General features: G+C 37.5%; 1 protein-coding gene across 5 annotated transcripts in view; it reads left to right on the top strand.

The window, feature by feature from the left end:
• The window catches only part of cnot10.S (CCR4-NOT transcription complex subunit 10 S homeolog), a 71,696-nt gene that overhangs the window by 25,486 nt on the left and 21,869 nt on the right, over positions 1-24,341 (top strand). For all 5 annotated transcript variants that reach the window (XM_041567124.1, NM_001091113.1, XM_041567123.1 and 2 more), the window contains 4 exon segments: positions 4,371-4,492; positions 6,617-6,793; positions 7,851-7,931; positions 23,850-23,963. In XM_041567124.1, coding sequence (XP_041423058.1) covers positions 4,371-4,492; positions 6,617-6,793; positions 7,851-7,931; positions 23,850-23,963 — 494 coding nt within the window.

Genomic DNA, 24,341 nt, shown 5'->3' on the forward strand with positions numbered 1-24,341 from the left:
TGTTAGAATTGATGTAGTAGTGCTAATATTCCACAGATACTGCTGAGAAATGTCAGCTAATTGTATCAATTAATGGAACAAATTGTAACCATTATAAATCGCCCTCCTGTTTCATGCTCTTCATTCAGATAAGCTTACATAAGGAATAGTTGTTTGCTAAATATAGCAATATACATTTCCTGATCAGTATTTAAGTAATTTTTCATGGAACATCACTAAAAATAAACCCAGCATTAGAAAAGTATGGGCATTCCGTTACTAGAGACACGACCATTAAACGTTAAACTTACATTTTGGGAAAACGGTTAAAAGTAAAAGTTGGAAAGCAATTGAAAAAAGTAGTTATTTATGGGGAACAATCTGAAAACAACTGAACTGAAAAAAGTGTTTGGAAGGTGAACAACCCCTTTAATTGGTTAACCCTGAAATTAACTTTGTATGATATCTTTTGTGATACAGAGAATTTTTTGCAGATCTTAATTATTGCGTGCTTCTGCATATTGGCCTTTCAATTCTCCTTTTCTTGAGCCTGATATCTCAAATCCTTGTTGTGGGGGTCACGGATTCTTGGCATCAGAGTAATCCTAAGGCTAATGTCATTCTAGGCAGCATTTTGTGTGTTTACAAAGAATAATAAGACAAACCCTGTGCATAATAAAAAGGGAGGCAGCAAAAGCAGACTAGGGAATAAAAGGAAATAAGTAAAGAATATAAGGAAAAGATGAAAGGTGCATAAAGTGGAGAAAAACTGGCAAATGGAAGATGCATAGAGGCAGGAGAAGTGTCGAGAAGGGAAAGGAGAGAAATAGGAGAAAGGTAATACTAGCTGGAATACTGAGAAATGGTGTGTAAAGAAGCACATATGAGAAGAAAAGGATTGTATAAGGAGGAAAATTTAGGTTAAGGAATCAAATAGAAAAAGACGATGGAGATGGAGACAATGACTTAAAATACAAACCAACAAGAAACAGGCAAAACAACATGATAGAAAGAAGCATGCAGCTGTGACTGCTAAATATAAGGCCTGTTCTACCTACCAGTATATCTGTAGAGCATGCCCGTTAATATGTATGTAGGTTCTGACTAAATACTGTGAGAATAATATAACAAAGAAAATGATGGCTTGAAAAGTGCTTTGTTGCATGGTCCTCCAAAAGGCATTGAGGCAATATATTGTCCAAGAGGTAGATGAATAAGCAGAAAGAAAATCACTTAAAGATGTCATGTAGTATAAGTTAAAAAGAAAAAAAGCATTCTATTCTTGTAGGCAGTAATGAATAATATATGTGCTGCTTTTAATTTCATCCAAAAATTATTATCTTTAAAAATGGCCCTTTATTGCAGTTTGCTATAGATCTGCTATGGTTCCTCTCTGTTTCAAATGAGGGGTGGGTGTGTCTTAACAGTCGCTGCCAGAAACACAAAAGGAGGCAGCTAGCCAATCACAGCCCTGCAAGTAACACAAGCAAAGACAGGCTTCAGTTCTCGATCAGGTCAGTGTAGCTGCATCCTTCTGTGCTGAGTGCTGCCAGTTCCCTTGCATAGCCTGGAAAAGGAGGCAGCAGGAAGTGGAACAGATGAGTGGGACTAGTAGGGTTTTTGCAGAAATTTTCACAATTTCTTTAAACGTCATAATCTGATCAAAACCAGTTGCACACTGACATTTAAAACAAGCCCTGGCATTGTATGTACACACAGGCCCAATAAAAGTGTCACTCTATGGCAGGGTCCCCAAACCTTTTTGTCCGTGAACCACATTCAAACGTAGAAAGAGTTGAGGTGCAACAGAAGAATGAAAAAAGTCCCTGCGTGCCAAATAAGAGTTGTGATTGGCTATTTAGTAGCCCTTATGTGAATGGATAGCCTACAGGACGCTCTGTTTGGCAGTACACCTGTTTTTTATGCAACCAAAACCTGCCTCCAAACCAAGAACTTAAAAATAAGCACCTGCTTTGAAGTCACTCAGAGCAAAATTCAAGGGTTGATGAACAACATGTTGCTCACAAGCTGCTCATTGGGGATCACTGCTCTGTGGCATCTTACAGCAGGCCCTGGCATTTGTTTTCAGATCTGCAGTACTGGTCTTGTTACAACTATGTTAATAAATCTGTCCCTATGTGTTTTTCCTGTTTAGTTTTAATACTACAGGTAGCTTTAAAATGTTTTCCCAGCAGTTTTGTCACATGATCTGCAGGGGTCGCTCAATATCCACTTTTCTCGTTGTGACTACAGAGATTTCACCAAGCTTTTGTAGTATGCGGTGTGCAGTACTTTCTCCTGGTAGCCTCGTTACAGGAGGTGGCAGTCTTTTCCTACAATTTATTTAATATCATATAGGAATGGTTTCTCAATGCTTTTGCGCTGTGACAAATGCAGGAATCGCACCAAATCTTTTTGGAGAAAGACCTGAAATTGGGTACAAAGTCTGAATTATCAATGCGTTGGAAATGGAAGTCAAAGAAGACCGTTTCACATGTTACAAGTTTTCAAATGTTACATAATGAATGAATGACAGAATGAATTTGCAACAGACGCAATGTGTCATGCAATTTATATGCAGCTGGATGTAATTTTAAAAGGTGCAAATATCCACCCAAATTGTTCATAGTGCTCTTCTGAACACTTCTGCAATTTACAGACAGAGCAATTCTATATCACTATACAGATGGGTATACATCTACCATTGAGGCATAAAAGTCTTTTCTGTCAGCCTTTTAATTTTAGTGACATTGAAGTCTGATTTTCAGACTGGTCGGACTTTTAGAGGGGAAAAACTATTTTTTCGTAGAAAAAAAAAACTAAAATGTTTTGAGATTTTTTAAACCCCAATGGTGATGATAGTCAACTCAGACCTGCTGAGTTCATTTAGAAGTCAATGGCAGATGTTCAGTTGACATTTTAAAGATATTCTTTAATATCTGGGTTTCGTTCAATAATACAAAGATTTCATGGTTTCAGGGTCAAATCCGGAAAAGCCATTTTCAGCAACAAATCCGAAAAAAATGTACAATTATGTCTTTTTCACACACGAAATTTTAGTGAAAAAGTATTGATAAATAGTAGAGGGAAAGTCTGTGCGAATGTGTTCTGTGTGGTTTTCAGAAAATAGTGAGAGAATTTCGACTTTGATAAATAACCCCCATAATGTTCATGTTTACATATGGAATAAAATTATGCTATTACAATGCGGTATATCAGAAACTGAAAAATTTACATTACTTTTCTAATACGAATGCAAGTAAATGTTTGATTAATTTAACAGCATACATAACCCCAAGAGAGGAACTTTTAAGGCTTTATAGAGAGAGTAATGTACTGGTTTTGGTATGTTATTTCCTATAATGCACAAGGACGTGGTTAATAATTGACTGCCTTAACATAAGTTTAGTGGTTGCTTTGTATAGGCATGAGCAAAATATTTAGCCTAGAAAAAATGCCAATAAAATGTTGCATGGTTTGAAAAATTTTGTGTAGTTTGACACCCATTTACTTCAATGCATGGGGAATGAAACGGGTCAGATTCACCCATCACTACTTGTGTATAATAAATCAGTTGGTTAAAAGAGGCGCCCAAGTAGGCACACCCCATATATAGGCCATTAAACTGCTGACTTGGTCTGGCAGTGCTGAGTCACTGCTTGTATTGGCCCTTGTATGGCGACCGTTACTACGTGGCAAGGCTGGTGTTAGGTTAAGGGAAGTAATATTAAGGGGGTGATTTAGCAAAGCTCTATTTCGAATTATTGCTGCTATTTAAAAAAAAAAATTGCGCTAAAACTCGTCAATTTAAATTATGGTTTCAAAAACTTGAATGTTCGATATTTATCAATCACAAAAAAATTGAAAACTCAAGTGCAAAATTTAAAAGGCTATGAGTTAATCTAGAAGTCAAACGTAGCCGTCCTAGGCAAAATGCAATCTATTTTTTTTTCTAATTTAAGATCTTGTAGACCAATTGAAAATGATGAGTTGAATACAAAGCATTCGTTTCCCCTCCCAATTGTATTCAAAATGTTTTAATGAATAAGCAAACATTTAAGTTTGGTAAAAATCTGAGTTTATTTGAATTGATCACGAATTGAAATTTTAATAAATTGTCCCTCCCATGTATAGCAGTTGTTCACATTTGTGTTCCTTTATATTGTTGTGGTAAGGGATGGACCAAAAAGTCACAGCTAATAACTTTCTTCATGTAAGCCAAGTTGGCATGCTTGCGAATTAAGATGCAATACAATCTGAATTTCTGAAAAAATGTACTAGTAAGCCTTGACATTCCTCTTATATTAAGGTATTTCCTTCCTAGTTTTTCCCTAAAGTTGTTTCAGCTGAAAATGATTTATTGTTTATTTTATCTATTCTTCTTTCTTTAGACTTCAGAACAAGAAACTAAAGGTCTACCAAGCAAGAAAGGGATAGTACAATCCATTGTAGGCCAAGGCTATCACAGGAAAATTGTTCTAGCTTCTCAGTCAGTACAGAATCTTCTCTACAAGTAAGTGTTTCATTTTTGTATCTGTACAGTGAGTTGACATAAAGAGAAAACTGATTTAAATTCACAGATTTTTGTGGTAAGTCAGACATGTGTGCTGTTTATTTCCTCTTAAAAAGAATCTTTTGCTAGATGGTGGGTCAAAGTGACAGTGTCTAGACTTTGGCTTTTATATATACATGTTCATTTTTATTTCTCCTTAAAGGGACAATAAGCATATTTTGATACAGTTACTGTTGAAGGCATTAATTAAAATAGAGATCTGGTCTCTAGTGCTCTAGCTCTAGTGCTAAAATGTTGCTGATATGTAGGCCAGGCTATTTAGTCATCATTGTTTTAAGGGAAAGTAGTACATACAATTCATATATATTCAATTTTCCATTTCTTTTTAATAAATTTACTAAAAATGTTAAATTTTTGTATAGACAGAACATTTACATTTATGCAGTTTTCATGTATTTCAAATGTTTGTCAACACACACAGCACACATCCACTATTTTACTGTGGTTCTATCTATTTATGAAACTCTCTTTTATGGAAATATTACAGTGCTGACCGATTTAGTACAATAGTGCAATATTTAAATCTAGTACCATGGCACGCAAGCTTAGAAAACAGTGCGGTTTGCTTCTTATCAGTAGATAATCTACAGTGTTCTTGGAACCATACTTAGTTGGAGAACTACAGCAAGGTTTGCATTTAATCACAACTAAAATGTCATAATAACCAGGAATTGTGATCATAAGCCAGAAGAAGTGGAGTTCTTTGTACTACTCTACTCTAACTGTTATAATAAGAAGCATCTCCTGCCTGTTGTAAAGGCTATTATTGTAAAGGTTATATAATGGCATTGTAAAACAGCAGGAAATAACTGAAAGAAATAGTAAAGTTACCAGATAGCTTTGCATAGAAAGAAAGGTTCCTTCCTCTCAGCCAATGAAATCTAGCCTTAAATTTCAATATCATTAAACAATTACTAAAGATTTATGACCACTTTAAAGAAACTACTTATAGTTTTGTGTCTAGCTCTCCTTAAAGGAGACGCAAAGCCTAAAAGAGACCATAGATGTGCCGATCATACGTCCCCTATCTCCTGACCAGCCACTAACCATTCAGAATAAATGCAGTAGTAGAATAACAATTTAGACCATGTTCTGGCTGTGACAGCAATCATACGAAAGTTATGTCCGACAATACTAACAGTCACCCATTGATGTTGTTGGATCGACATAGACCAATCGAAATAGTATGAAAAATGTTGGGATGTTCAACAGGTGGTCGGAAAATCGTATGAAACTCATTTTTGTGCCAGCTTCAAATGAAAGCTGGTGTCCCTGGAGAGCCCTCCCATACCCCCAACCTTTACCATGCCAGCTTACCAACCCCCCAACAGATCTCTGTACACATTGAGAAGAAGAGTAGCCAAGAGGGTTGATAGGTGTCACCTCACATCAACTAATCTTGCTGCTTCATGGGATCTTTGACATTGAGCATGTCCAGTTGAAGGTGATCCAGACCTGGCTTCTACTGTGCATGATCTGTTTCTTTAGTCACTCATTAGAGGATAAGTGGCTTTGAAAGATGTTCGACTGTCAACCCTGTACTACTCTTTTTTTTTTTTTTTCTTTTTTTTTTTTTTCTTAATGTAAGGAGAACAGATCAGTGATGAGGAACAAGCTGGTGCAGTTAGGGAAGGCTCTCCATGGACATTACATTTTATGTAGGGATTTTGTTCTCCTTTTAAATTGAAAGTACTATAAAGTCCATTTGTACAAGTAAGCCGTAGAATAAAGGGCAACCTATTCTGCTTGGTGAACTGTGTGTGGCTAGCAAGATGGAAGCCCATGGGTTGTATGTGGCACTCCCAAGAGGAGTCTTTGTTGCTGCCAGTCTGCACAGCAACTCTACTCACTTCTTCATCTGACATTATTATTTAATTAAACATAAGAAATAATTACATAACACCTAAGAATAAAACTAAAAATGTGAGTAAACTGGGGATATAGCTTTTTTTTTTTTTTAAATTATGTCGCCATATACTGTATTTGTATACATGTACTTTAATTCTGAACAGAGAGTATCTATTTTTTAATAGATTTTAAATATTTGTGCTTTTTATTTATCAGTGATGGAGAGTCTTCAGCTATTCCTGTTGCCAGCATGGAGTTTGCTGCAATATGTCTGAGAAATGCATTGCTTCTTTTGCCAGAAGACCAGTTGGAAACTAAGCAAGAAAATGGTTCAAAGGCTAGTAGTCAGACAGTTAATACAGACTCTAGTGGGGAGAGCAGTGATGTGTGCAGGTAAGCAGACCAGAAATACTGGTAGGTTGTTTTGCTTATCTAGCAAAAACATTTGGAATTTTACTTTATGCCTGTCACAGCTTCTGATCTGACCTGGAACAGATCTATTATTCACCCCATCAACCCTACAGCAGTAATGTTTCAGGATTTGTTCATATTTACATTTGTTCTGTTTACTTATTACGTATGTGTGTATATTTAATGTGTGTCAATAAACTTCTAAATCTTTGTGTGTAAATGTGTTTAAATAAACTTTTTATTTTTTATTTTTATCTGACAAAGTCTAAAACTCTTATTCTAACCCAGGGGTCCCCAGCCTTTTTTTTTACCCGTGAGCCATCTTCAATTGTAAAAAAGAGTTGGGGAACAACATTAGCATGAAAAAAAAGTTCCTGGGTTGTGATTGGGTATTGGCAGCCCCTATGTGGACTGGCAGCCTGCAGGAGGCTCTGTTTGGCAGTACATCTGGTTTCTATGCAACCAAAACTTGTCTCCAAACCAAGAATTAAAAAACACCTGCTTTGAGGCCAATGGGAGCAACATCCAAGGGATTGGAGAGCAACATGTTGCTCACAAACCACTGGTTGAGGACCACTGTTCTAACCTTATTCAGCTTGAAGGATTGTTTAATCTGAGGGGTTTCTGTTACGGCTTTTGTAAAACAGAAGTAGAATGGCTTATTACATAAATTTTCCACTATCCATCTATATAACTGCTTAATTGATTTTTTTTTTTTAAATGACAAATATTGCAACTTGCATTATTGGCATGGACGATCATGATGATCATGTTCATCTTGAATAAAGAATTTATTTTGCTCTTGGTTTGTCCATGAAGAGCATCATTTGCTACTGTATCTTTGTGCTTCTCCATTTAATTTTTTGGAATTTTTTTATGTACTGCTTCATTATTGACTTGTTTATAGAAATAAACATGTTGTAAAGATGAAAAAAAAATATATATTAGAAGCCTGCATCATCATGTTATTGAATTAGATCTGCTTATATCCTTCAAGCACATTCATCTTTAAAATTTAGTTGTTTGGTTTTTCTTTTAGCAATAAAAACCACGAGGGGGATAAATTCATTCCAGCTCCACCTTCCTCTCCCCTGAGAAGGCAAGAAGTAGAAAACTTAAGGTATGGTTACCGTTTCTTCATGTTGGTAGACAGTTGGCGGGGTGACGTTTTTGTACCTGTACCTCTTTCTTTAAGCAGTTTTAGAACTGGAACTGACACTCTGGGTCGGAGCCCGGCCCTCCCTCTGGGTCCCCTGCCAAGCTGCCCCCGCCACATCCCCTTCTGAGCCAGGCCACCCGCGACACTGCACATGCGCGCACTTTGTATTTGCTGTGACCTGCCTGATAAAGTGAGGTTGCGGCAGAGAGTTAGATTCTGCTGGGAGATTCGTCAGGGAGTTGATCTGAGCCGGCGGGGCCCACAAGAGCCAGGGGCCCACCGGCTATTTTCATGTTGCCCAGTCCAACCCTGCTGACACTATTTACCATTAGTAGTCATTATTTATATTTTCTTTAAATGCCAGCTGGTAATTAAATTCAGTTTCTCACAGGTGGATACTTTTCCTTTGAGCAACACTTTAGTTGAATGGAAATTATACCCAATATTTAAGTGTATATTAAAATAAATAAACTCTTTTTTTTTTATTTATCTGACAAAGTCTAAAACTCTTATTCTAAGCCAGGGAGCCATTTTTTTAAATAAATAAACAAAATATATATATATATATATATATATATATATATATATATATATATATATATATATATATATATATATATATATATATATATATATATATATATATATATGAATATATATACCTTTTGCTAGATGCTCTTGCTTTATAATTTATGCTATTACTTTGTGTATATAGTGCACAGCTCTGAACTAAGCAGCTATAATGGAGGGAGAAATATTCCCGCATGGACTGCCCCTGGCTCAGTGGCTGCCAGAGCTTTTTCCTTTCCTCTTGGGCAACGCTTCAGTAACGCTTCTCTGCATCACCTGGCTGCACATTGAGATTTAATACGTTTTAAAGTGTGAGAACAAGCAAGTCTTATTTGAATAGGTCATGACCAAGTGATCTGATCATGGCAGCCATGGGGCGAAGAAGGGGGAATACAAGTCTATTTTGTTTGCAAGTAGAAGTTCATTTTAATCCCTTTCTTGCCTGGGAGAAAAAAAACAGCTGAACTGAAAAAGTGTTTCGAAGGTGAACAACCCCTTTAACCCTTTCCCTGTCAGCCGTTTTGTTCTAGATGCGAACATCTAAACCATGGGTAGGCAATCCGTGGCTCCGGAGCCTCATGCGACTCTTCATCCTGCTTGCTGCGGCTCGTTCTTACGGCTTTCCCTGTCAGGCAAGACCGAGCCGCAGCAATATGATTCATCATGGTCCTTACCACGGTCACACACTCAAGAAAATAGAGGGAAGATCAGCATGGAGCTTCAGAAACAGACGTCACATTAAACAGATGAGAACACTAGCATTTAATTGGGCTATTCAGTGTTTAATTTATTTCAAAGTAGGCCTACACATACACACTTCACTTCTGTTTGTTGTATTCTGTTGTTGTAGCAGTTAAAATGAAAAAAAAAAAAGGTTAAAACTTTTAAAAGTTATGTTTTGCGGCTCTATTTTTCTTTAGTAGAAGAGGGTGCAAAACAGCTCTTTTGATAGTAAAGGTTGCTGACCCCTGATCTACACTGTACTGCCAAGCAGTTTTTAGACATTTTGTACTCTTTCACTTAAAGGGCCTTTCCTGTGGCATTCTTTTAGTTTACCCAGAGAAACCTAAAATTTCAAAATATGCAAGAATTTTGGTGTAATTCTACTTCTGTAAAAAAATATAGGCTTCTAAGTGTCTAATAAAATGAAAAAAATAATGTTTCACAAAGAACAATCACATATATCAGAAACATCATTTATTTTACATAAGAGAACACAGCCAATTTGGAAAGGTCTATGTCTCCTGAATGCGGCAATACCAAATACATATAGTTTTATGGAGATCTCTAAGCAGTACACTACCAAATTTCCAAAGCACCGCTCCCCAAACGGCATACTTCTGATTTCAAGGCCAAACATTCCACTAACAATAGGTTTATCCCTAGAAAACTACCCATTATTAGAAAGAACAGATTCTGGTGAATCCAAAATGGGTAAATATATCTTTGAATCCAAACTATCAAGTTGCAATTGTTTCCTAAAGTTATGTTTTATAGAAATTGGTGAATTTTTTGAAAAATAACCTCAAAGCTTCCACTGTACAGCATCATATCTCCCACACATCATATGTAAAACACCCTGAATATGAAAGCCTGGGGTAAGTACGTTCATCCCAGAAAACCATATATTTTCGGAAAGTACACATTCCAAAGCAACAAGCTGCAAAACTTTCCTAAGTTAGGCAATTTTAAGGACATTTTCAAAAATCACCTCAAAACTTCCCTGCAGCATTGTATGTCCCACATACTATTGAGTATCAAGAAAAATCACCCAAACAGTTTGATGCCCAAAATGTATAGGTGTACCTAAGCACAAATGAAGACCCCCCTTATATGTTATGTCATTTCAGGTACTGCAAAATCAACACATTTACATAGTTTTGGGGGGGGGGGCAAAGGTAGAAAAAAAGTTAGTTCAACCCAGAAAACCATATATTTTCGGAAAGTACACATTCCCCCGAATCCAAATTGGGTATGCATGTCCAAGTCGCAAGCCTTTCTTGGCGATAAAAGCAACGGTTTTTACTTTTCTGAAAATCACCTAAAAATATTGCAATTGGCCGCATTTATCTCACCCAATTTCTTACATACAATTGTAAAACACCCTAAATATTGATGCCAAGGGTCTACTGAAAAGTTTGATGCCCAATATGCATAGATATACCAAATCAGCTAGCATGTGTGGACCCCAAGTGAAAATAGTGGATATGAGTTTTCTCCGCTGCCGATTTGCCTTCTGTGAACATAGACCCTTGACTTCATATTATGTGCCTCAAGACCCTCCTAACAGCAAAGACCCCCCAAAACCATATATTTATGGAAAGTACACATTCTGACGAATCCAACAAAGATAAATATGTCTTTCTACACCAAACTGCAAAGCTTATCTAAACGTAGAGGTTTTTACATTATTTCTGAAAATCGCCTAAAATTGTTGCAGTTTGCCATATTTATCACACACAATGTTTTACGTACAAAGAAAAATCACCCTAAATATGGATGTCAGAGGTCTAATGAATAAGTTTGATGCCCAATATGCATAGATTTACCAAAGTATCTGGTGTGCATATGAATTTTCACGCTAGCCAACTAAGCTGCAGAAAAGAGAGCCCCAACTGTGTGTTATGTGCAGTAAGACCCCCAAACTGTAAAAAGCCCCCAGAAAACCATATATTTTTGAAAAGCACATATTCTGGCGGATCAAACTAAGTAAAATCTATCTTTCTATACAAAAGCACAAAAGTGCAAAACTATACTAAAGATACATAAGAACAACAATGCAGGGATAAAATTGCAATAAAACCACAAAAATAGCGTAAATCAATGCAATAACAAAATAATTGATCCAACAGCGTAATTAGTGGCCAAAGTCGATTATCCAATAGTCACGCTGCCAAAATAACACATTTTAGGCAAAAAAACAAATAACAGTACAATGAATATGTAAAAAAAAAACCAAAAACACCTGTTTGTGAGTTTTTGTGTATAAATGTTTGTGCACTAATAAAATTTGTCTGAGTGTGTAAATACATGTAAATAAGTATAAATAACTACAAAAGGAGCTAAGTGTGCTAAAATAAAATCTTTACTAAAATGTATGTGTAAGTGCAAGTAAGTGTGTAAAAAAAAAAAAAAAAGGAGTCCTGGCAGCGTGTCTGCAGAGTTGTTGCGCAGCAGGAAGTGCGTGGGCAGCTCTACAGGGAGGAAGAAAGTAAGTGTAGTATAAGATGCTCTATGCGATGCGTCTGCCACTTTGAAGTCGGATCTGCGACAATCGAGTCGCAGATCCGACTTGACAGCCCCCAGCCTCGTTTCCTAGGGGGCTGTCTTCCCTCCCCTCCCCAAAAGCCGCTGATGCAGAGAGAAAAAGCTCAGCTGCTACGTTCTTGGCAGCCTGAGCATCTGCCTGCCAGCACATATGCTGTATGTGCTTGGCAGGCAAAGGGTTAAAGGTTACAGAACACTTGTGTTCTTTCAAAGATCTACAAAACACTTGTGTTCTTTCAAAGATCAGCACACTGCTTTGTAGAACAATATGTCACGGACATGTCAAATTAATCTTTCCATAGCGAGTTCATAAGTAGGTTTATATGTTCTATGCTTTTAAAGGAGAAGGAAAGTTAAAAAACAAATAAAGCTCTATGTATTACCCCTTAGGTGAAGAACTACTTCTTCTACTACTAATGCTGCTTCTATACACGTTTCCCTTTAGCTGCATGTAGAGATTGATGTTAAAAATATTGAAGAGTGCATAAAATTTAGATGACATCCCTCAGCTGATAGAATACTGCTCATCAGGGCTTGCACATGCGCAGTACAAAATCAGCCAAGCCCTGCGCATGAGCAAATGATCACTACTTCCCCCAGGGAACATTCTGATCAAATGTTAAAATCGAACGTCATCACTGACCTTCTCCCCTTCATTGTGAAGTGCCAACAGCAATGATAGTGTCTTGTTGCTGTAAAAAAATGCGATCTTTGGTCCTTGTGACGCGAAGGGGTCATGAGGGAGAACTGCGCATGCGTGCTTTCGGACCAAGAGACAGAGGCTATGACGCGCACTTCATCTAGATGGTGGCTGCAAAGTCCGCTGCAGTGATTTAATTCAATGTGCTGGTGCAAGTAAACCATAGCGAATTGAGTAATTAAAGTACGGCGTTTCAGGAGGGGGCATGCAACCAACAGCTTGCAATGTTAATTTAAAAAAACCTTTCTTTCTCCTTTAATAACTGTTAAATTGTTTTGGCAAGTTTTATAGGCTTTGTTCAATACAAAAGCTGCCATCCCCATTTTAGTAAATGTATGACAAATATTTTTGTCTTTGGTGTTCTTGCTTTACTTGGCAATGGGAAGACTCTTTGACTGTCTCCGCTATTATCAGATAGCAAACAGAACTGTACATGAGAAAATTAAATTTTGGGATGAGTGTAGATACTTAGGGGCATATTTATCAAAGGTCGAAGTTAAAAAAAACTTCGAACTTCGAATTCAAAAAGACCAATCGAATGGAGGTCGAAGTGGCCCGAATTCAGCCTACTTCGAATCGTGCGATTCGAAGTAGCGCTACGCCGATCTACTTCGATTCAAAGTTTTTTTTATTTTCGATCTCCCAAACTCCCCTAATTGCCTCCATACAGTTTGTAGGAGGTCCCCCATAGGCTAAAACAGCACCTTACTTACTATGATAAGTCGCCGTTTTAAAGAGACAGTACTTAAAAAAAATTTAAGTTTTTTTTGTTTTTTCAAATTCGAATCGAAGTTGGACTATTCCCTAGTCGAAGTACCCAAAAATTACTTTGAAATTTGATGTTTTTTACTTCGAAAATTCACTTCTATAAATCTGCCCCTTAGACATGGACAAATGAACTTTTCTTCAGTTTTGAAAATAGCGACAAAATCCTATAATACTTTAACACAGAAAGTATTATACATATCCGCATAGAGCCTGTACAACAACCTGCAGGTGCATTCACCAGCTAAAATACAGCTGAAGACAATTTCAAATAACAACAGATCCCCACTAGCTCAATTTATATATGATGATTGCTGTCCTTTTCTTGTGTCCATATGTATTATGTAAGCCTGTAGAATCATCCATTTAAACAAAGAATCAACCCTCTTTTTATAATAATTCCTTAGTATCTTTTTCCATTAAAATTGCATTAAATACAATACCTGTGTTTTTATGTGAGAAGCATTAGAACACATATTGGCCTTCTTGGCATGTCCGGTATAATTATTTTTAATTATGTTTAAAAGAAAACTAGTTATAGTGTTAATGTTGCTTTTTATACCCAAAGTAAAATTGATGCATTTTTTAAATTACTTTTTCCCCACCTTCAGTCCCTTTTGAGATTCCAAAACTACTACGCTGCATTGTGTCACCTATTTTATATTTTTAAAAACCTTAGAAGGGCTCAGTAGACATTTGAATTACCCATTGTGTTCAATGCTATACCCAGAATAATTTATTTTCTTCTTAGCTTGGGTCTTTATCTCTACACTCCCTCCTCCTCCCTGGCAGAAATGGTCTTTGCACAACTCATAACAGGATTTGATACCTATTTGCATATTTAAAGATTAGCAGTACATGTCATTGTTCTTACACTGTAAAACATTTCCAGTGACAGGCATTTTTACCTGGATAGTTCAAATTAATTTACCTGGTTTACATATAATCTTTCAATTTTAATGGCACATTTTTTTTATGTGTGAGCCACATTCAAATATAAAAAGATTTGGGGAAGCAACACAAGCATTGAAGAAGGAGATGCCAAATAAGGGTTGTGGTTGGCTATTTGGTAACACCTATGTGGACTGGCAGCCTAAAGGAGACTTTATTTGGTAGCATTTGGTTTTTTGCAACCAAAACTTGCCTCCAAGCCTGGAGAGCAAAAAGAAGCCACTCATTTGAGGCCACTGAGAGCAGCATCCAAGAGGTTAGTGAGCAGCATGTTGCTCTCAAGACACTGTCTGGGTATCACTAATCAAGCAGGTTCTAGATTGTGTAGTTCCTGTTTCTTAACCTATGTTTATTTATTATAACTCCCAAAATCTTCCAACATTATAATGTAAAAGCATCATGACAATTATAACCAGGAAACCTCTGTGAGACATAGGCTTAAGAATCAGGGCTAATGATTGCAGTAGGTGTATGCATCCAAAGCATTCCTGAAAAAAACTGACTTAACCACCCATTGTGGTTACATTTTCCCAAAACCCAAGCTGAATAATATGATTCCATTAGTGTAATCATCCCCATAAATTAAGTGATAAATACCATCCACACCATAAAGCATTGCTTCTGGTGGACCCAATTCTATCCATTGGATTTATGTGTGGGAGGTGATTTCTTTGGTAGAGAGATTTTAACGAATCTTGAACAGATGATGTGGCTTTTCGATCTTTTTTACAGTGTGATTTAATTTTGGAAGGGGTCTTCTAATGCCTTTGAGTAATCAATGAGACTTCATTAGGGAACACGATGCATGTTGACATTATCTCAGGGCCCACTATCAGTCTTATCATCTTCTATAGCATTTGACTGAAGCACCACCCAGAAATGGCAGACTTCATTTTAAAGAACTATAGAAGAGTTCTGCAACATAACCAAATAACTTTCTATTGGAACACATGTTCTGATGGATTATAATGTTCTAAGCAATCTTTATTAACAAAAGTCTTTTTGTTTGGATGTTTTTGTTGTGGGGTTGTTTGGGTCACACACACACACACAGACACACACACTCACACACACTCACACTCTGATCCAGGGCAGCACACCTGAATCTCAGCAAGCATATTTCTTTATGTCTTATATTCATGTTAACCTGCTTGAGGGACAACACTATCACAAATCTTTGCTGTGTGCCCGCAGGTAACCAGTCCATTTTCAAGAATTCAAACTGGTAGAATGAGGTTAACCTACTTCAGCCTCAAAATTGTATTTTGTATTCTGGTCTAATAGACGAGTCAATATCCTTGTACATTTTAGCAATTTATGCTGCTGTGATCTGTGCTCAGCTTGCCTGAGAACAACACCCTGGTAGCATTGTCCAATCTCACTAGAGACACTTCTGGGTATTTAGCACAAGTTCATGGCTAGTAGGCACCTTTAAGTATCTCTAAGCACAGCGAGAATCTGCAACACCACATACAGTGGAGATATCCATCTCAGATATGAAGGTGGATCCTAGGGCTGTTATAACACCTACATACAAGCAAACAACAAGTATAGTGTGTTTATCAACACCCTTTGCTAGCTTCAGTTGATTTAAGAGGCTGATGACATATGGGGGGGCTATAAGTTGTGTTATCTATAATGTCAAATAGAAAGGAAGACTAAACATCCAATTCATTTTTTTAAACCAAATGACATTCAGTTTTAGTGTGGTGTTGGTGTGCAGAAAGCACATGGTTTAGGATTAAGCAGTTTGTAAATGTTACTTGTGTTCAAGCTTATTCTGCTCCAGGAATCTGTCTGACGTAGTTAAGCAAACGCTTAGCTGATCTGACATTTCATCATAGAAAATCCCGTTACTTAGAATTAACTTGAAATCTCTCTCAGACACGTGGAGCATTTCTCTTCATGAAGGACTTTGTGTGTGGTCCTTCAAATGCAAAGCCTATGTTGCACTGCTTAAATCTTTAGTACAAAACCAAGCACCCTGCAAAGACTGGCTTGACTGAGCTATAGAAATGAAATATATAGATTATAATTATAAGTGTCTGATTTTTTTTTTTTTTTATATGTTTACTAGCATTGCAAAAGATGTTATATGGTCAAACATCAAATTAACTTTGTTTTAGAGCGGGTTACTTTTATTCACATAGACCATAGGGTCTGCATACTTGTGCCATGTCAGTTTAAAGGGGAACTATCACGTAAATGAAAATTTTATATAAGCTTCCTCATACTGAAGTAAGAAACTTTCTTAAAAAAAAATCAATTAAATAGTGAATGCATCTATGCATTGTTAATGAAATAATCAAGTTTATATTCACTATTTCTCTTCATTCTATCTTCATGCAGCAGTTGGGTTTCAGATGAAAGATCCACTATATCTTATAGGGGGTTCCTTTCCTAGCAGATGTATTAGAGCTCACTCAAATAACTGATTCCAGTACAAACAAAATCTAACAAAATAACTTCCTTTTGCACAAATTCTGCATGTAGAGAGACAGGATTTCTGATGATTTTAATAGAGTGAGCTCTAATATATCTTCTAGGAAAAAGGAGCCCCCTTATAAGATATATTGGATCATTAATCTGACACCCAACTCCTGGATGAAGACAGAATGAGGAGAAACAGATGCTGAGAGGGTAATAGTGAAGATAAACTTGATTGTTTCAGAAAAGGTACTGAATTTTTAATTGATTGTATTTAGAAAGTTTCTTATTTCAGTATGCTGAAGCTAATATTAAATTTTAATTTTCATGATAGTTCCCCTTTTAGTTTGAAATGTGTTTAGTACAAACACCCATTGTGGCATACTTGTGAACTGTCTCTTTGCAGGCTATTAGAACAGTTAAAGGGAAATGTGTAATAAAAAGAAAAAAAAACCTATTAAGGGGCATGTAGTAAAGGTTATTTCAATGCACATGCCTCGGAAGCCTGTAAGAAGGTAAGTAAAATGCTGGTGCAGTGCTTAGTCTTTACCACAGGCTGGTGCAGTTCCCTCCTAACAAGAAGGGAAAAAGTAGCAATGCTTTTGTGGTTGCCCAACATAGGGCTCATTCACTGTGGCGGACAGGTTGCAAAGAACTAAAAACAGGTGCAGCACTAGACAAAGTGAAATAGCTGCAGATCTCTGCCCTCAAAAACAAAGCACGGAGGCCTATGTTCACTCCGGGAATACAGAACTGCCTATATTTGTCAGTGCTGTATTCATGAACCGCAGACAGAAAAGGCATATATGCATCCCCTTCACCTTGCTTGCATCGTTTTGACACACAAGGTGGAGTTTTGGTGGGTGCTCGCTGTATATGGCCAGTAGTAATGGCAGGGCTGCCTTGTGCCAGTTATTAGATGGGAGGAGGCTTTTTCTCAAAATATAATGATTTTTGCACAAACCATTTTTATAATCTTTTACTTTTGATGTTTCTAAGCACATGTTATTTTAAGGGGACAGATAACCATCCAACATGGCCTCATTTATATTGGGTCTGACTCTTCTGAGTAGTTTTTATTTGTTATTAGCACTGTGACTGTGTAATATGAGTTCTCTGGTCACATTATGGAGCAGATTTATGAAAGTGTAAGATTAGAGTTTACCACAGTAAACTTGTTCCACTTTCTATTCATTCCTATAGCATTTATAGAGGCATATTTATTAATGGGTAAAAGTTACAGTTCACCGTTTGACACTTGTATGCTCAGGGGCCGATTTTATCAAAGGCTTCCATGTTTTTCAGATGATGTAAAGGGTATGCGGCCCTATAATGCTTCCAGCTTATGTTCTACTTATAATTCATGTGGATCCACTTTGTTCTGTTCAGGTAGCTTGTTTTTTATCCTCCAAAGGCACTTGTAGAACTCAAATAAACTTTTCCTTTTATTAAAAGCTTTTGTGTGTGCTCAGATTAGATGTGACATCTGTGAAGAGAAGAAGCAGTACTTGCACAAAGCACTACACAAGCTGCTTGGAACATAATTAGTGTGCCCCTGCTAGAAATGGACGAATAAAGAAAACCCAGGCGCTGTTATGAAATATATAGCTTACTGCTAGTGGGCTTGACAGTTGCCAGAAGGTTGTTGCCCACCAACCAAAAGTCGAGTCATATTTTGTGTTCTCACAACTCTCTTGCCCAGTCTATTCTCAGGACTAAAAACATAATTTCTTTGTATAGCAGCATTATTTCTCTTTTACTGTATTAACCAGTAAGGATAAGCAGCTTATATTGATCCTAATGCACTGTTCCTTATTTTATCTGTTTTTCAGTTTGTTTTGTACCTTATAAGAAAAATAGGCAGTTTAGGTGATGTGCATTGACTGTTGTGGTTGTGTGGTTTTTTACATGACCTTCTGAAAGCTGGCACCTCACTGGTCAACAGTCCAAACAAGTGAGACAAACAATCACATTGTGAATTATTTAACAAAACAACTATCACATAATCACTCTAATGTGACCATTCATACTGCAGCCAAAAGACTGGATCACAAGAAAAGTTTGCGGTTCCAGGGTCTCGCATAACCCTTCCCCCCTTCAAACTCGTGTGAATCAACAGCTGACCAGAAACTTCTGATCATTCAAGTCCAGTGCAGCTCCTGCACTTGTGTGTTGTGTGAACCTTACATTGTAAGCTTCATTATCCAAGGACCAATGTAAATGAACAATCTTAGTAACAATGATGGACATTTTAAAATAAAGGTTAAATAGAGAGAGTTATTGTTTTTGTTAGCTATGGCTAGAACCAAGCAGTTGTAGTATTGTCTGATGTAAAAATACTTTTGTGAAGTATATTCTTACATTTTCTGCAGAGCCTGGCAACAAATGTATAGGAAAGCCAGATACATGCCAACATACACGTTCCTAAGAAAGTTTTGCCCATATATTTCCATGGATTATACCATTATACCAAACTGTCATACAATAAGAATGTAACAAACAATCTGTGAACCCCTTTGAACAGCCGGGGATCCTATGAAAATCCACTGAAGGACCACATCAAATCAATGGACTTGAGTAAAATTGATACTGGCTTTCTGGCAGTGACATAACTAGATGTTACTGGGCCCCACAGCAAATAAATTTTTGGGCCCCCAACATATCCAGAGGTCATCCATTTTTACAAATATATGTTAATTAGGGCTTCCTGGGGTCTCCTATACTCCTGGGCCCCCTGGTTTCCTCTAGTCACCCCCCCACTTTCTGGCACAGGTCATTGGAAACAGGAGTAACTGCATTATATTGCATTAAAGCATGCCTGTAGCTTTGTCTGGCAGATCTTCAAAATGAATAGTTTCAGGATAATATTTCCCTAAGAAAATGTTGTTGCTTGGCCTTTCGGTATTATTTCCTAGTGTATGTTTCAAAATGGAACCTGTCTTTTGGCTTACGTTTATTATCTATTATGTATGTACTGTATGTATGTATGTATGTATTTATTTGCTTCCCCCTTTTTTGGAGCCAAGCAGGAGTGTCCCACACTTTCTGCCACTGGACAAATAGTGATCCTTTCTGAGATGTCAAGCAGTGGCTTCATAAATGTATTAAGAAATGCATGTTCTGGGGTGAATGGTAAATACACTAAGCACCCTGTCTTTTGACCACTATACACCTTGCCCCAGCTATTTGCCTGTCTTTCTTTGACTGTTCAACTTGTGCCTGCTGTGTAAAGGCAGCATATGGTCAGCCATGCAAATGTATACCTGATATCTGGGTGCCATTACTGATGCTCAAGAACAAGCACATTTGAGAACAAGCCCTGTGTATACTCCATGCTCTTTCTTAATGTCAAGTTTTCTTAGCAACCCTCTGTTATTTAACTTGTCTGTGTTGCATGTGCTGAGATTGCAGTCCAGGAAGCACTGTTTTATTTTAATAATCTTAACATCACTAAATGTGTAACTGATTTCCTTTTCGGATTTTTTTCCTGTTAGAATCAGGAAAAGGATGTGGTAAAACTAAAGTCTTATCACCTTGGCCTTTTGCACAAAATGTTTGTTTCTTAAATGCTTCTAGGGAACCCTCCTTCCAAAACGATTTATGAGGTGCTAACGTATTTCACAGCAGAGCATTCTGGGATGGAGAACAGTGGTGCAGATGAAAAGTAAATGCACAAAGTGAAATCCTGCTTGTAGGCTGTTTAGAGTAGCATACTGCAATTTTGTTTTTTGTTTTCTTCATTTGAAAAGTGTACTGATCCAATGAAATGAGTCTTCGAGTGAGCATTTAAAATGTGAGATGAAAGGTAAAAACTATATTACGCTGTTGTAATCTGATTTGATGACCATTAAAACTAAAGGAATGGGTCCTGTATCCAGGCACCTGCAGTTTTCTGGATAAAGGATCTTTCCGTCATTTTGATATTCATACCTTAAGTCTACTAGAAAATCATATACAGTAAATATTAAATAAACCCAATAGAATTATTGTGCTTCCAGTAAGGATTAAATATATATATATATATATATATATATATATATATATATATATATATATATATAATTTTTTTTTTTTTTTTGATTAGAATACAGGGTACTGTTTTATTATTACAGAAATTATCACAAAAATTTGGATTTGTGATAAAAATCCATTGGAGATTGCCTTTCTGTAATTCTGAATTTTCTGGATTATCAGTTTCCGGATAATGGATTCCATACCTGTAGTATAGAAGAAAAAAAAAATAGATGCGTGTTATACATAGTACGTTAGGTTTTAAAAAGACACACGTCCATCAAGTTCAACCTTTTTACTTTTTTTAACCTGCCTATCTGACAGTTAATCCAGAGGAAGGCAAAAAAAACCCCATCTGAAGCCTCTCCAATTTGCCTGGGGGGGGGGGGGCGAATTCCTTCCTGACTCCAAAATGGCAAGTGGACTAGTCCCTGGATCAACTTGTACTATGTGCTTTCTTTCATAACTCTATATTCCTTCACTTGCTAAAAAGCCATCCAACCACTTCTTAAAGCTATCTAATGTATTAGCCAGTACAACTTATTCAGGGAGAGAAATCCACATCTTCACAGCTCTCACTGTAAAATACCCCTTTAGAATATTTAGGCGGAACCTCTTTTCTTCTAATCGGAATGGGTGACCTTGTGTCAGCTGGAAAGACCTACTGGTAAATAAAGCATTAGAGAGATTATTATATGATCCCCTTATATAGTTATCATATCAACCCTTAAGCGCCTCATGAACATCCCCAATTTGGCCAGTCTTTCCTTATAGCTAAGATTTTCCATACCTTTTACGAGCTTAGTTGCCCTTCTCTGCACCCTATTATAGTGCAACCTGTTATATACTGTATATTTGCAATTTCTTCCCACTGTTTTGCAACTCCTGAAGGTTTCCTGGCTCCAGTACAATAATTGCTTACCATGTATTTATATTGGATAGCTTGAGACATACCTGTAGTTGGCCTCGTGAGGCGACTTCGGAAAACAAAGCGCTCAGAGTGCCATCCGGCCGGCGATTTCCATTTTAGCCGGCTGAAAGGCGTTTCGGGGAGATTAGTCGTCTGGGGAAGAGACGATTTGTCGATGGCCGACTAAAGTTCCCCGAATCTTTGCGTGTGTCCTTACCCTTAGACATGTCTTGATATCATTGCAAGTAAAGCACTTAAGGGCAATGGTACAAGGGATGTTATGTTGTTTGCAGTAAATCTACTCATGCCATTGCCCTTACTTCCAATGAATGGCTTAGTAGCGGGAAGATGCGAAAAAGGCCAATTTCCATCGTGAAACCTGATCACCACAAGTAATGTGTTTTACTTGGCAATCCACAGTTTAAATTAATGCTGTTTGTAAGGCTAAATGTAATGCTTACATTTAATGAACCCATGATATATTTTCAGGTCACAGTGGTGGCATTGTGTCCTGTGACCAGACTAGAATTTAAAGTAGAGAAAAGCTTTCTTAAAGGAGAAACAAACTCTTAATTTAAAAAAAAAAAAACCCAACATAGACCCTCCTCCCCCCACCCTAGCTGCCCTGCCCTCAGCAAATGCCCCTAACTCTTTACTTACCCTTTCGTGCAGATTCTGTCCAGCAGAGCTCATGCAGCCATCTTCTTCTCTTCGGTAATCTTCGGAAGGAGACCTGCGAAGCGGCGCATGCGCAGTTGAAGCAATTTTCTTTTCCGCAACAACTGTGTATGCGCTGAAAATTGACTAAGAGCCGTCCTTATTCCGAATATTACCGAAGTGACTGAAGATGGCGCCTGTGAACTCTGCTGGACAGAATCTGTACAGAGGGGTAAGTAAAGAGTTTGGGGCATTTGCCCAGGTTGGCAGCTAGGTTGGGGGGGGGGAGGGGCAGTCTATTTAGGGTAGGGTTTTTTTTAAATAAAGAGTTTGTTTCTCCTTGAAAGCTGATCTTTCACCCTGCCGGGGAAAGATCAGCACGTTTGGTGACCTCACCAAACAAGTAGATCTTTCCCCGTTATGCCCATGAACGATGGGGCGATGTTGGGTTAATCCGAACGTCCGACCATAGGGCCAAACAGTCGGATTATATGAAGGAAACGGGTGCTGAGAGTCATAGGACCGCATCAACTAGCCGATGCAGTCCTCCATCACAGGTAAAATCAAACCTGCCAGATCAATATCGAGGAGACCCGTCGGAAGCCCCCACACATGGGCAGATAAACTGCTGAATTGGCATCTTTAATTTGCCCAACGTGTGAAAGAAAAGCCTAAACAGCCATAATCTCATGTTATTTGAGATGCATTTGTTTGGCATCTTTGTAAGCTGTATTTTAATTCACTATATTACCTTAGTGCCTATCCCATTTTTATTTGTATAATAATGTTGTAGAGATAAGTTTGGTGTTCAATGTGAAGTGTTGGTATCACATGCAGATACAAAACTGTTTCACACCCAAGGCTTTTAAAATGATCTGGTTCCTAGTTCTGTTCCTTACCTCTCCATACCCTTGACATACACTCAAATAAGCATAAGTTAATTTGCTGACCCAAAGGTAAGTATTTATGTCTTTCGGGAATATAATCTATCACACTCGCTTTTTCCATTCACGTTAATGGTTTTGATTACATGGGAGGAGGGAGCCATGCACTAGTAAGGGAGAGATTCTCCAGTTGACAGAAGTCTGTAGTGGTGTCTATGCTGCAGTATTTAAATTACAGAAAGTATAGAAGCACAGATTTTGTCATGGTTTGCAGATAAACAGGTGCCAGTGGTGCCATCAGTGTTTTCTAAGGAGTTTTGATGATTAGGTATCAGGCAGAACAGGAATTAACCTTTTCTCTCACAGATTAATGTAATGCTGACTGAAATAAAGCCATAGCAAGCTAATTCTTAATTCTGTACAGTCCATTTGTACACAAAATGTATTCCCTTGAATAAATAAGTTAAACATGTCAATTTATTTGCATGTAGTGTATTTTATTTTATTTTAGACTGGGTATATGGTACATCAGAGTAATTTGCCCAGTCTATGGCCCTTCCACCAACTGTTGTTGAATTCCAGCTTTGAGCTACTGGTAGATGCTCAGAGTTGAACTGATTTGCTGGAGGACTTGGATATATCTGATGCAGAACAACATTTATACATTTTACATTATAAACAGGGTTATTTACAGTTATTTTCTTACAATAGCATTCAATGTTCTCTTCATCCTACAGGTGTTCTGTTCTTGCTTGCATTGCCTATGTTGCCCTTGCTTTGGGTGATAACCTCATGGCACTAAACCATGCTGAAAAACTTCTACAGCAGCCACGGTTGTCGGGATCCCTTAAGTAAGTATAATAATTCTCTTGTCTCACAGAATATACTTGTATAACGTGATGAAAGCATATAAGTGAAATGTTTCTGCATTCACAACAAATTCCTTTGCTCTCGATCTTACTGCAGGCAACTGATCTAGCTCTACCCCAGTTTCCACTCAATAAGCAAAACTCCAATTATCTTTACATGTTAACAACAAAAACAGGCAAGATATTTCCCTGAATTAAATAGGTATTCCCTCAGTGTAGGGCTTCATCGTGAGGCAACTTTAGGCTACTTGGGAAAACGAAGCACTCGGAGTGCCATCCCGCCGGCGATTTAGATTCTAGCTGGTGGGAAGGCAGTTCGGGTAGATTAGACGCCCGAAGAAAAGGCGGTTTGTCGCCGGG

Source organism: Xenopus laevis, chromosome 6S (genome assembly GCF_017654675.1).
Source record: "Xenopus laevis strain J_2021 chromosome 6S, Xenopus_laevis_v10.1, whole genome shotgun sequence".
Taxonomy (NCBI): domain Eukaryota; kingdom Metazoa; phylum Chordata; class Amphibia; order Anura; family Pipidae; genus Xenopus; species Xenopus laevis.